This window comes from Octopus sinensis, linkage group LG2 (genome assembly GCF_006345805.1).
Source record: "Octopus sinensis linkage group LG2, ASM634580v1, whole genome shotgun sequence".
NCBI lineage: Eukaryota > Metazoa > Mollusca > Cephalopoda > Octopoda > Octopodidae > Octopus > Octopus sinensis.
The window spans coordinates 206,306,536-206,321,927 of NC_042998.1; the positions used below are offsets into that span (position 1 = coordinate 206,306,536).

At 41.5% G+C, this 15,392-nt stretch overlaps 1 protein-coding gene across 1 annotated transcript in view; it reads right to left on the reverse strand.

Moving 5' to 3' along the window:
• LOC115231120 (regulator of G-protein signaling 7) overlaps positions 1-15,392 on the reverse strand; it is a 343,368-nt gene that overhangs the window by 61,047 nt on the left and 266,929 nt on the right. Inside the window, exons 11-13 of the mRNA XM_029801208.2 lie at positions 13,446-13,739; positions 9,576-9,704; positions 4,752-4,759 (exon numbers count right to left, since the gene is read on the reverse strand). Coding sequence (XP_029657068.2) covers positions 4,752-4,759; positions 9,576-9,704; positions 13,446-13,739 — 431 coding nt within the window. The remainder of the gene's footprint in view (positions 1-4,751; positions 4,760-9,575; positions 9,705-13,445; positions 13,740-15,392) is intronic.

Here is a 15,392-nt window from a genome sequence, read left to right on the forward strand (position 1 = left end):
ATATACATATAATATATATACATATATATATATATACATATATATATATACATATATATATACATATATATATACATATATATACATACATATACATACATATACATATATATAAGGGAGAGAGAGAGAAACACACATGATGGGCTGTTCTTCAATTTCTATCAAACTCACTGTATTGGTTGTCTTGGGGTCTGTAGCAGAAGACCCCTGCTCAAAGCACCACCCAGTGGGACTGAACTCGAAACCACATTCTTGTAAAATGAGCTTCATAGCCGCAGATTAGCTTATTTACTCAATGATATTTCAACGTCTATTGTTGTTGCTGTTGTTGTAGCTAAAAAGCAGTTAATCTTAAAACCACATTTAAAAGTGTTTTTTAAAGATAATGTTTAAAGAAAAGACAAAAACCTGAAAAGGAAAAACAAAAAAAACCTTAGAGATGAATCTATCTACCCCCACCAACCGCTTTGCCTCTAGTATCATCATAACATCTTCGACTGCCCGCCCCCAAGAATGGTTCCACCCACTTTGAGTATAACTGGTATAGAGAGTCGCTTATTGGTTACAAACTCCATTCAACAGTAGCTGTTTTTGGTATTGTTGTTTGTTTGTTTTATATTGCTGGAATAGTTGTTGTGGTTGTTGTTGTCAACTTTGTATCATGCACTAATTAACCAAAGGCTGTTCCCCGAGCTGATATATTCATTAAGCTAACGTCATCTGGTGAGCAGATTGGTGGTGGTGGTGGTAGTGATGGTGGGGGGTTGTCATTCATTCTATAGCTCGTTAACTGCCACACTCACACGCATAACACATGCATGCGAATATGCAATCGCATTCATGTGTACATATTCATGCGCACAGTTGCTAAAGCATTCCTACACACGCATGCATGTTCTTCACTCATGTAACCCTCTAGTCATGTAGCATTCACACACAAAACACACACAGGTGGGGTTGTATGGGCAAGTATCTTCTGCCATAGCCCTCGGCTGAACAAAGCATTGTTAGTGGATTTGATAGAAGAAAACTGAAAGAAGCCCATCATACGTGTGTGTGTGTGTGTGTGTGTGTGTGTATATATATATATATATATATATATATATATATATATATATATCGACTGGCCTCCGCGCTGGTGGCATGTAACAAACACCATCTGATCGTGGCCATGCCAGCCTCGCCTGGCCTCCATGCCGGTGGCACGTAAAAAGCACCATCCGAGCGTGGCTGTTCGCCAGCCTCGTCTGGCACCTGTATCGGTGGCACATAAAAAGCACCCACTACACTGGCGTTAGGAAGGGCATCCAGCTGTAGAAACACCGCCAGATATGACTGGCCTGGTGCAGCCTTCGGGCTTCCCAGACCCCAGTTGAACCGTCCAACCCATGCTAGCATGGAAAACGGACGTTAAATGATGATGATGATATATACACTGACACATGTACACACACAGCTATGTATGTTTGTCTCCTGCCATTGCAAAAGGAACTGAAAATAACAGACTTAGAAAAGTCCTGGTATTAATTTGTTTGACTAAACCTGTCAAGGTGCTGCTCCAGCATGGCCACAGCCCAATGTGTGAAACAAGTAAAAGAAATACATATATGCAAACATACATTAACATTTTTTTTTACTTGTTTCAGTCATTTGACTGCGGCCAGACTGGAGCATTGCCTTAGTCGAACAGATCAACCCCAGGACTTATTCTTTGTAAGCCTAGTACTTATTCTATCGGTCTCTTTTGCTGAACCGCTAAGTTACAGGGACGTAAACACACTAATATTGGTTGTCAAGCAATGGTTGGGGGGACAGACACAAATACATACACACACACACACACACACATATATATATGTCTTCTTTCAGTTTCCGTCTGCCAAATCCACTCACAAGGCTTTGGTCGGCCCGAGGCAATAGTAGAAGACACTTGCCCAAGGTGCCACGCAGTGGAACTGAACCCAGAACCATGTGTTTGGGAAGCAAGCTTCTTACAGCCACTCTTGTGCCTATATATATATATGTATGCACACACATAATGTATATACACATCCCCCTTCCTTTGGCCATCTCTCTCATATTCCCATTCTTGTATATATGCTACAGGTTGTCCCTTTCCATATCCCTTCCAGACACTCTGCTACTCTCAGACATTCTTCTGAGATAAACATAACAATGATGTCAAGGTAAGCATAACAAGAAACTGACCAGCTAAAACATAGCCCCTACTTACATTCTTTTGTGAACCCCTAAAATATGTATTCACTGAAAATACCTGCTTTTAAGTTTATACATTTCCTATCCTTAATACCACTCAAAGCTTCTACCATCTTCATCATTTAACGTCTGCATATATATAGGTATGTGTGAGTGTGTGTGTGTGTATATATATATATATATATATCTTTATACACACAGATTCAGAAAACTTGCACTGCAGTTTCTCCAATCATATTCTAATTTGAAGTGGTGTGCAAGAGATATTTCTCTAAGTTTTGTTTATATAAGCCATCCTGCTTATGTGTGTGTGTGTATGTGTGCGTGTATGTATGTACTGCAAATGCATAATATGCACATGCCTTCAAAAGATTTCTGCCTCACCCCACCCTTCGGTTGTAGGGACTTAGATCAGGTATGCAGTTGAAGGCAACCAGTCTCTTGACACACCTTCTGATCTGCACCTCTCCACCTTCCCAAGGGTGTAGCCTTCCTGATTGTTAGGCAGCAGCAGAAAAGATTTCTCAGTGGGGGTCTGAAAACCTTTTTATACACACACACACATGGAGTAAGGAGATTTACTGACATGAAGTGAGATGAGGGATGCAAGAGAGAATGAGGAGGGAAGGGGCTATATGAGGATTTGATATAAACTAAATGATGCAGGTGGGGAGATTATTATACATCCTCATCTTGATCAATGCCATTATCATTTTTACATCTATATCATTGCCAGGGCCGCTGACTGGCTCCCATGCCGGTGGTATGTAAAGATGATGCACCATTCGAGTGTGGCCGTTGCCAGTGCCACCGGACTGGCTCGTGTGCAGGTGGCATGTAAAAAGCACCATTTGAGCGTGGCTGATGCCAGTACTGCCTGACTGACCCTCATGCCAGTGGCACCTACAAGCACCCACTACACTCTTGGGAGTGGTTGGTGTTAGGAAGGGCATCTATCTGTAGATTGGAGCCTGGTGCAGTGTTCTGGCTCGCCAGCCCTCAGCCAAACCGTCCAACCCATACCAGCATGGAAAGCGGATGTTAAACGATGATGATCGTGTCAATGCTTGAATGGGGGTTGACTGGGTCCTTTCCTCCACAATACTTTGTGACCAATCATCTCCTTCAGTCCCTTGAGATCAGTCCTCACCACTTAACCCTTTAGCATTCAGATTACTTTTCTAAGTCTGGTATTTTCAGTTCCTTTTGCAATGGCAGGAAACAAACATACATAGCTGTGTGTGTATATGTCAGTGTGTATGTATATATATATATATATATATACATATATATATACATATATATATATACAAATATATATATATAAGGCGAGCTGGCAGAAACGTTAGCATGCCGGGCGAAATGCGTAGCCGTATTTCGTCTGTCATTACGTTCTGAGTTCAAATTCCGCCGAGGTTGACTTTGCCTTTCATCCTTTCAGGGTCGATAAATTAAGTACCAGTTACGCACTGGGGTCGATTTAATCGACTAAATCCCTTTGTCTATCCTTGTTTGTCCTCTCTGTGTTTAGCCCCTTGTGGGTAGTAGAGAAATATATATACATACACACACATATGTATGATGGGCTTCTTTCAACATTCAAATGCGTTGCTTATTTATCCACACTGTTTTGAATTAAGCATGCATCATCTTGTAGCTTTGAGATTTCGATGATGTGACTGCTAATTTTAATAACGACCCTGTAGGATAAGTATGAGAGGCCTGATCTGGTCAGGTTGAACATAAAACAGAGAGAATATTTTGGCCTGATATGGTTGGTTTGAATACTAATGGTTTAATCTCCATCATCATCATCGTTTAACGTCCGCTTTCCATGCTATAGAACTGAAATATCATACAATCCACCCTTAACTCTGACATGGACACCCTTTGTTACCTGTAGAAGCTATAGAATAACTCCCTAAACATTTTGCACCCTTTTTTAAACTCCAGGTACAAAACTATCAACTGTCTGAGTTTTTTTTTAACAAATCGAAATCGAATTGAACCAGCCAGGATCCCTGGTCTGGTGGTACGTAAAAAGCACTATCCGACTCGTGGCCGATGCCAGCGCCGCCTCGACTGGCTTCCGTGCTGGTGGCACATAAAATACACCAATCCGACCATGGCCGTTGCCAGCCTCGCCTGGCACCTGTGCAGGTGGCACGTAAAAAGCACCCACTACACTCACGGAGTGGTTGGCGTTAGGAAGGGCATCTAGCTGTAGAAACATTGCCAGATAAGACTGGAGCCTGGTGCAGCCTTCTGGCTTCTCATATCCCCGGTCGAACCGTCCAACCCATGCTAGCATGGAGAACGGACGTTAAACGATGATGATGATGATTTGAAAGAAATTATCTTGTATGTACTCTTACTACTGACTGCATCTCCTACATTTGATGTCTACCTTCCCTGTTGCTGCCTCTGTGTGTACGTGTAGTGACAGAAGCACTAATAATACCAAAAGGTAATATTTATCTCCCACTTAAAAGTTTATGTTGTGTTAGAACACAGAATACTGCATTATTTACCACGAGAGAACCTCTCATATGGACTCGTGGTGCATATAAGCACTTGTGTTGATATTGCTGATGGGGCAATAATTGTCTGCCATGGCTGAGATAAACACAGTGTTCATATACACTACAAGTCCATATGAGAGGTTCTCTCATGGTAAATATCGCAGTATTGCATGGGATCTTTTCACTTTGACTAGCAGATTTTTAAAATAATTTCTATGTAGCTAAAAGATTTTTAACTTCGTATACTGGTAGAATGTGTTTATAAAACATCTTTTTCTCTTGGCTTTCTTGAGAAAATTCTGTAGTTTGTAACATATTTGTTGTTTAATTTCTTGCATTTCGGCAATTTCAACCAATCAATGACGTCTATTGAGGTAAAAACGATTTCTGTCGTAACATTTTGTGGCGGCGTCATATGAAAATGTCCCTGTTACATATTATATATTCGTTTAAGAAACAGATTGGGTTTATTTACATTTCTAAAGAAAAAAAGATACCCTTCCCCCTACCCTTAACCCTAAAACAGATTGAAATGCAATAGATCGATACTAGGGTCATAATTATGGGTGGACACTAAAGAAGGAACGGTTTTGTTATTCAGCTGTGTTTACGAGTGACTCCCTCAGTTTATGGCCACAGGGTATCTTTTTTCTCATAAAAAAACAGGGACATTTTCATATGACGCCACCAGAAAATGTTACGGCAGAAATCGTTTTCACCTCAATAGACGTCATTGATTGGTTGAAATTGCCGAAATGCAAGAAATTAAACAATTTTCTCAAGAAAGCCAAGAGAAAAAGATGTTTTATAAACACATTCTACCAGTATATGAAGTTTAAAAGTTTTTAGTTACATAGAAATTATCTTAAAAATCTGCCACTCAAAGTGCAAAAAATTCATTGCATGTTCTAAAACAACATAAACTTTTATATATTACCTTATAGGTGTAAGTGCTTGACGTGTCATCATGTAATGCCTGACCATGAGGAAGTATTACTTTGCTTTGAAACGGGTGAGGTTTGGCAACAGAAAGGGCATCCGGCCATACAAAATTCACCTCAATAAACTTTATCAGAGCCATGCAAGCATGGAGAAGTAGACATTAAAACGATGATAATTAGTTTTCTAAAAAGTTGCTTTGTACAGTAGTGTTTGCATAAGAAGGATAACGATTATTGATGTCTGCTGGTTGGCTGGTCACAACATGTTGAAGTGGAAGAGGAGGAAAGGATCTGCGAAGGACAGTGGAGTGAGTGGTTAGTGTATATGTAGAGAGAGAGAGGGGGGGAGGGCAGCCGAATGTTTGTGGTTTATGGATCTAATAACCCGACTAGGGGGGGGGGTGAGGACAAATTTTGTGTTTGTGAACGAAGGGAAAAAAATTGAAGAGATGCTAAAGCTGATGCTTTATCATCATCATAATTTAACATTGGTGTTCCTTGCTGGCGTGGACTGGACAGTTTGATGGGGAGCTGCCACACAAATGTAGAACACTGAGTAGACAACTAAGCCATTATATTAAGGAGGAATTCTTAAGATTTTTGAGTTAATGACTAAATATTCAATTATACAAACAAATAAGGTTAACACACTTAAGTAACTGACTATTTAAATCAGGAATTTGGTTCTTATTAATTATTGAACCATTGCCTTGACTGTGGGATGCAAGAATGGCCATTGGATGCAAGCATGGCTGTGGGGTGCAAGAATGGCCATGCGGTGCAAGAATGGCTGAGGGTTGAAGTAGTTTAATTGCCACTGACATGGTCTTGGGTTCTGCTCTATCATATTGCACCTTGGCCAAGTGTCTTCTGCAGCCCTGAGCTGACCAAAGCCTTTTGAGTCGGTTTCATCGACAGAAACTGAAAGAAGCCTGTGTGTGTGTGTCTCAACAACACTTGATGGTTTTGAGTATCACCATCATACAAGCAGTGTCATTTGCTGCCCAACGGCCATAGAAAATCTGTCTCAGCAAATTCTGTCTGCCCATGCAAGCACGGAAAAGATGATAATAAAACATTCATCATGTTTCCATGTGCTGAATCAGTGTTGAACCTGATGGACATTTTGTTTATTGGAGACATAAACAGTGCCAAATGTTGTCAAGCAAATATGCAAGGCTACACACACACACACACACTTCATGTGTGTGTGTGTGTTTACTAGAAATTATATTCTTTATCGTGAAGTATATTTGCCACCTAAATGTGGCTAACCCTTAAGGGTCGATGCTACTGTAGCTTGTAGCCACAGGAAGCCACCTCCTCCAGCTGGCTATTGACACACTATCTGTGCCCTGTCAGTATTTGCAAAGATGAAGTCATCCTTCCCATCTCCAGCCTAACGTGATACACGTGAACCTGGGTTTCTGGGTATTGATCCGCCATCAGCGTGTGACAATCACCGGTTGGCGATGGGAAGTGGTTCTCAATGCAAATATATATCCTTTTTCCAGTGACGAAAAGTCACTGATCTCGAAAAGTGGAAACAAGCAATAATAAATCACTGAGCGAGGTATAAACAGTAGCTGCACGACATTGTGAAGTATATTTGCCACTTAAATGTGGCTAACCCTTAAGGGTTGATGCTACTGTAGCTTGTAGCCCCAGGAAGACATCTTCTCCAGCTGGCTATTGAAACACTTTCAGACAAGTCTTTTTTTCTTTTACACAAGTATCATAATTAAATTTAAATTCCTCTTTAATTGCATACTTTTTAAAATTAATTGTTTCAAATTTCCCCACAAAGCAGTGGGGGGGGGAAGTGTCGATTACATTGACCCCAGTGTTTAACTGGTACTTAATTTATCGACCCCCAAAAAATGAAAGACAAATTCTGCCCAGGTTGACTTTGTCTTTCATTCTTTCAGGATCGATAAATTAAGTACCAGTTGAACACTGGGGGATGATGTAATCGACACATCCCCTCCCCACAAAAATGGCTGCACCTGTGGCAAAATTTGAAACCATTATATCTCTCTATATAAAGCTGAAATTGTGTGTGGCAGGTTTGGAAGCCTACAACTAACACTATCTCCTCCGAGACCCTGCGGCGCAAGTTGACCAAAATTGAGAGTATGATAAAAGAAGGCTTGCTCTTCCTTCCGTAGAAGATAAAATTCAAATCGGACCATGTTAACACCGAAATTATTTACATCAAAAAGGTGCTTTTTTTCTAAGAAAATCCCTATTTTTTACATAGTAGTAGGTGCTTTTTATGTGCCACTGGCACAAGAGCCAGTCAGGTGGCTCTGGCATTGATCATGTTCGGATAGTGCGTTATACATACCTATTTCAATACTACCCACAAGAGGCTAAACACAGAAGAGACAAACAAGGACAGACAAACGGATTAAGTCGGTTATATCGACCCCAGTGCGTAAGTGGTACTTATTTAATCAACCCCGAAAAGATGACGGGCAAAGTCGACCTCGGCGGAATTTGAACTCAGAACGTAACGGCAGACAAAATACATATTTCTCTACTACCCACAAGGGGCTAAACACAGAGGAGACGAACAAGGACAGACAAACGGATTAAGTCGGTTATATCGACCCCAGTGCGTAACTGGTACTTATTTAATCGACCCCGAAAGGATGACAGGCAAAGTCGACCTCGGCGGAATTTGAACTCAGAACGTAACGGCAGACGACATACGGCTACGCATTTCGCTCGGTGTGCTAACGTTTCTGCCAGCTCGCCGCCATACATACATACATACATACATGTGTTATACATACCACCAGCATGGGAGCCAGTTGCGGGGCACTGGCATTGGCCATGTTCGGATGGTGCTTTTTACATGCTTCTGGCACAGGAACCAGTTGGGGCCGGAGGGCTGGCATCAACCACATTTGGACGGTGCTTTTTATGTGCCACCAGCACGGCGAGCTATTTAGGCGACACTGGCAACAACCCACACATGAATGGTGCTTATTGTGTGCCACCAGCATGGGAGCCAGCCAGGCAACACTGGCATCGGCCACAACTACAATTTCCATATGATTGTGATTTCTGTATATTCTAAGTTGAGTCTATGCCATCGGTTGACATTGCCTTTTAACCTGTTGGGACCAATAAAACTGTGTGAAAGGGCTCAATGTCAAATCCAGGTGGTTTTACCTTTTCCTAATTAGCAATTAGCTCTGTGACTAAGGTGAACTAGGAGAATCATTACCACACGAGTCAAAATGGTTCATGGCATTTTATTCGTTTTTACATTCTGAGTTTGAATTCTACCAAAGTTGATTCTGCCTTTCATCTTGGGGTTGGGGTGTGGGGTTTCAATAAAATAAGTACCAGCAGAACATGGGGGGGGGGGCAACAACTTCCCATCCACACAACCACACACACACACACACTTGTATATCAAGCATCTCTGCTAGATTATTTCCAAAAATGTGAGGAATTCTATATTATCACTAGGCTATTTCCTCCAATCTAGACTGACCAGAAGAAAAAGAATGAAATATCATCATCATCATCGTTTAACGTCCATTGGCATGGGTTGGACGGTTTGACCGGGGTCTGGGAAGCCAGGAGGCTGCACCAGGCTCCAGTCTGATCTGGCAATGTTTCTACAGCTGGATGCCCTTCCTAACGCCAACCACTCCTTGAGTGTAGTGGGTGCTTTTAGACGTGCCACCGGCACAGGTGCCAGACAAGGCTGGCAAACGGCCACGATCGGAGGGTGCTTTTTACGTGCCACTGGCACAGGGCCAGACGAAGCTGGCAACGGCCACAATCAGATGGTGCATTTTTATAAAAATAAATAAATAGAGTGAAGGAAAAAAAGAAAGTAAATAGAACAAGGCAAAATTTTAAGAATAAAACTCACTTTTTCTTGCCAGTTGGTTGTACAGCGTTGGCAAGTAAAGTCTTATATTCATCAGAACGAAGGAATCGTGCATAGCTGTCCTTCTTCATGAGAGTATAGATATGACTTTGTGCAGGGTCGAATGTATATCTGCAAGATAAAAAACAAAAGGACATCACTATTGTTAGAGCGTTCTTCTTTCTACAAACACACAAACTTGTCCAATCAACATGACTGTCACTATAAACGACAAAAAGCATCACCACCACCATCATCGTTGTCATTTTGCATCAGTCACGGGTAGTTGCTTGCTGCTGGTGAATGAAAATGTATTTCTAGGGCTGCATGTAGAAGTAATTAACACTCATCATCATCATTGTTTAACATCCGTTCTCCATGCTAGCGTGGGTTGGATGGTTCGACTGGGGTCTAGAAAGCCAGGAGGCTGCACCAGGCACCAGTCTGATCTGATCTGACAATGTTTTTACAGCTGGATGCCCTTCCTAATGCCAACCACTCCGAGAGTGTAGTGGGTGCTTTTTACTTGCCACCGGCACAGGGGCCAGAGGGAGCTGGCATCAACCACAATCAGATGGTGCTTTTTATGTGCCACTGGCATGGGAGCCAGTCAAGGCGGTGCTGGCACCGGTCATGTTCAGATGGTGACTTTTATGTGTCAACGGCATAGAAGCCAGTCAGAGCGAGGGAGCTGACATCGACTATGTTCAGCTGGTGCTTTTTACATGCCACCTGCACGGGGACCACAACTACAATTTCCATTTGATTGTGATTTGATTTTGAAGTTGAAGTACTTGACTCAATAGGTCTCCTCAAGCACGGCATGTCGCCCTATGATCCAAGGGTACTTTACGAGTTGGCTGGTTATGCGACACTGGTGTAGGTTACAGATGTGATCTCACTTTATTTGCCAGGTGCAGAATATTTATTTACTGCACATAATATCTCCCATGTTGGTCCTTTCACAAAAACAGCGACAATTACACATGGGGAGAGACATACCACTGGGATGTACAGTGATTCAACTGATACAGCAATCTGTGGTTGGCCCCTCTCAACTGGAAAATAAACTCACTAAATTTGCGGTGACAAAATCTCTGTCTTCTATGGTGAATGAGAATGGAAATGTTGAGCAGCTGCCTCACCTTCTGCGATTGCCACCAAGAACCACTTTTATTTAAGGCTCAATGAGAAAGTTCTAGAAAGTTGAATCACACAATGGCTTGACACTGGTCAGTTAATCTGCTGATCATATGAAACAAAAGTGGTCTCATTGTGGTGTCTGCTCAGCTATCTAGTAATCTGGTTTCAAATTCATTTCGCATCCATGCTCACACTGACAATGGTTTGGATGGGTTGTCATGGTTGGAGTCAGCATATTGATGGCATTGCTCACCTAGAAGGGTCAGAGATCCACATCTTGTATATTTTTAATGTTTGGCTTGGTGTCTAAGGCTGAATGTCCTTCCTAACACCAGCCATTTCACAGAGTGTATTGGGACCTTTGTTTTTGTTTGTGGCACCAGCACTGACGGAGGTAACATCTTTGACAAAACTAAAGGGATCTCATGATCCTATATAATAAAAACAGTTTTACATTAATCCAATGTCTTACTCTATATCTTTGAAGAGTACAAATTTGTTATTTTTTAACAAGAATATTATCAACAGTGACTTAGAAGTTTTGGCTGGCTAAGCCATCATCAGACAATCCAATGATGGCTTAGCTGCCTGAAACTACAAAGTCATTACCAATACTATTCTTGTGTGTGTGTGTGTGTTTAAGATCGATCTTGAGGTCACAAAATGCATATGTATACGTGTGTTGAGAGAGAGAGGGAAAGCACGAATGATAAAATGGTTAAGCAGTTTTCAATCATGGGTTGTTTTGCTCAATCTCCCTTCACAAACGTTTAGAAAATGGTATTCTCTCCCCCTCTCTCTCTTAGTGTAGCTGTGTGGTAAGAAGATTGTGTCCCACTGCATGGCACCTTAGGCGAGTATCTTCTATAACTTTGGGCTGACCAAAGCCTTGTGAATGCATTTGATAGATTAAAACTGAAAGAAGTTTGTCATGTATGTATACACACACACACACACTCACACACATATATCTTTATATACACTGCTTTATCTCATTCTGTCTAACATATATGTGCATCTGTCTTTTACCCCCCACTTGACAACCAATGTCAGTGTGTTTATGTCCCCGTGACTTAGTGGTTCAGCAAAAGAGAACCAATAGAATAAGTACCAGGCTTAAATTAAAAATAATAAATTAGAGACAAATATTCTTGCTAAACACGTCTGTCAGTTCCATCACCTTTTTCTAAAGAAGTTTGGTTTTCCTGGTAACCAACGAGGTAACTATGTCTTTAATGAGATTCTTAAGTTTGGGTTTGTGTGCGACTGTGTGTGTGATTCTGGTGGGAATTTTAGAGCTTGTGAGGGGCCAGCTGTTTGTAAAGGTTCTCGTTCTCTTAGTCATCTTCTGGGCAATCTATCACCTTTATAAAATTTAAGGTAGTCATGGCAGAATTGCATGAATTACCGGGCTGTCCTCCTTCTCCTCCAGTGTGTGTGTGTGCTTCATTGCATGTTTTGTGTGGGGTCACTGAAAAAGGCACTTGAAACTGTGTACACCCACTGACTGCATGACTGAACAAAGTCTACTGACATTATTTCAGCTTCATGGCTAAGTGATTCACAGTAGGAAGCCCCCCCCCCCCCCGCAGCTGTTGGAAGCAATATATTTCTTCCAACAACTAACCAACTCATTCATGGAAACACACACACACACATGCATGAGTGTCCATCTTGATCCCTTATCTTGTTTGTCATTGGACTGCGGCCATGCTGGAGCACCACCGTAAAGGGTTTAATCTAACAGTCATCATGTGACGTCAAGACAAGAGTCAATACACATATGCCCAACACCTTTTAGGTTTTACCTGTTTCAGCCATTATACTTTGGCCATGCTACAGCACTGCATTGAAGAATTTTAATTGAGTGAATCGACCCCAGTGCTTATTTTTTTTTAAAAGTCTATTGGTTTCTTTTGCCAAACCATTAAGTTATGGAGACATAAACAAACCAACACTGGTTGTCAAACAATGGTGCAGGAAAATTACAGACAGAGACATACATACACACACACATGCTTCTTTCAGTTTCTGCCTACCAGTTGAAGACACTTGCCCAAGGTGCCATGTAGTGGGACTGAACCTGGAACCATGTGGTTGGGAAGCAAACTTCTCGTTACACAGCCACGCCTGTGCCTATAACAAGCCTCTTTCAGTTTCCATCCACAAAATCTGCTTACAAGCTTTTGGTCAATCTGGGTCTTTAGAAGACACTTGCCCAAGGTACTACTGTGCAGTGGGTGTGAACCCAAGACCATATGGCTGGAAGCAAGCTTCTTAATCACAGGGCCATGTCTGTGCTTACAAGCCATACCTGCATCTACACTGTTTATGCTAATTAGGTGGTTGTGTAGTAGGAATTTTGCTTCCCAACCATATGGTCCTGGGTTCACTCTCAACATGTGCCACCTTAGGCAAGTGTTTTCTACTATAGACTTGTGAGTGTATTTGGTAGGCAGAAACTGAAAGAAGCCTGTTGTTATATATGTGAGTGTGTCTTTGTCCCCCCCCCACCTGCTTGATAACCGGTGTTGGTGTGTTTGCATCCCCATAACATAGCAGTTTCGGAAAAGAGACTGACAATAAGTACCAGGCTTTACAAAAAAAAAAACAAAAAAAAAACAAAAAAAAACTGGGGCTGACTTATCAAATTGAAAATTCTTCAAGGTGGTGCCCCAGCATGGCTGTATTCTAATGAATGAAACAAAAGATATAAGATATAAAACTCACCTGGATAGTTTCTTCTTGAGGTTTGTTTGTACTTCCTCCATTGTCTTACAATCAATGTTTATCTCACAGCGAGCACCACGTGCCAGAAAGTCTTCATAGATTTTCTCGACCTTACTTGCCACTTGAGACTGTGCACAGGATTTGAGGGCTTTGCAGGCCAGCCAGAAGTGGATGTTTTCATGGCTAAACTCTTTCCTGAGAAACGATTCAAAGCAGACGAGTCCAGCTCTGTCCGAGAGTAATTCATGTAAGCCAAAGCTCCACATCTTAACCCGTTTTTCAGTTGGTTGATCACTAGAGCAACAAAAACAAAAAAACAAACAAACAAGTTATATATGGTGTGCCCTGGTGGCCAGTAATTTGCAAGGGAGATAATCATTTCTGGATAAATCTCAGCAGAATAAGAAATTTGAATTTTAAATGAAAGACCAGGGAAGAAGGTCCAGAGAACCAATAATGATGATCTTGATAGACTTTTATTTATCACAATCTAATTACAAGGAAACAAAGAAAAGAAAAAAACACGGTGTTGGGGGTGGGGAATTAAGCAGTAGAAGATGAAGTAGGAGGAAGTAATGGGCTGCACACCACAGAATAAATGGTATGTTCAACCATGCTTCATGGTTCCACAAACTGCAATGAAATTGCCATCGCATGGCCAGTTACACTCACTGCAATAGCCCCTCCATAGAATATATGTATTATGAAGATCTTAAAATTTCTAGTTTCTCTAGCTGGATGCCCTTCCTAACACCAAACACTCCAAGAGTGTAGTGGGTGCTTTTTATGTGCCACCGGCACAAGAGCCAGTCAGGTGGCCCTGGCATTGATCACATTCAGATAGTGTAATCATGTATAGCACCATGTCATCCTTATTAGAAATTGTCAGTATTAAGTAATTTAAGACAAATAAGTTAAACTAAGGCGCAGGAGTGGCTGTGTGGTAAGTAGCTTGCTAACCAACCACATGGTTCCGGGTTCAGTCCCACTGCGTGGCATCTTGGGCAAGTGTCTTCTGCTATAGTCCCGGGCCGACCAATGCCTTGTGAGTGGATTTGGTAGACGGAAACTGAAAGAAGCCTGTCGTATATATGTATGTTTGTGTGTCTGTGTTTGTCCCCCTAGCATTGCTTGACAACCGATGTTGGTGTGTTTACGTCCCCGTCACTTAGCGGTTCGGCATAAGAGACCGGTAGAATAAGTACTGGGCTTACAAAGAATAAGTCCCGGGGTCGATTTGCTCGATTAAAGGCGGTGCTCCAGCATGGCCGCAGTCAAATGACTGAAACAAGTAAAAGAGTAATTCAGTAAAATATCTTTGTTGTTATTAACCTGGTGTTTGGAACATAAATTATCATAGAATTTTGAAGAACGGTTTTGATTTAGATCACTTAAACTGAAAGTTTATATCATTGAACCAAAAGCTGTTTTAAGCAGGTTCGTATTGTCATCTGTTTGTTGCATGAGTTGAACTGGTCAGTGAGGATGTAATTAGTTGGCTGTGTGAATAATAAACTGGAGCAACCCACAAACATTTGACTGCATCTTTATTGCTGGACATAAAGATATTTGGTGTTGGCCATTTACAATGAACAGCATAAAAGTTTGTTGACTGGGAGAGAGAGAGAGAGAGAGAAACTGTGCCACATCTCTAGAAGTTATTTAGGAGACATTATAATAATAATAATAATAATAATAATAATAATAATAATAATAATAATTGTGTACAGTGCTCAGGTGCACTACAACTCATCTAAAGTGTATATATAATCAGGTGTAGTTTCGGCGGATTTCGGAAAGCATGAGGGCCTTAAAGGATGCAGTGTCATGGCAGTCAACAACTGACGCAGGCAGTTTATTCCATGCTTCAGCAACTCTGAGCGTGAAAAAAATGTTTCCGAAAGTCATGGGAGCTGTGTTGTTTTCTGACTTTGTAGGCATGTCCAC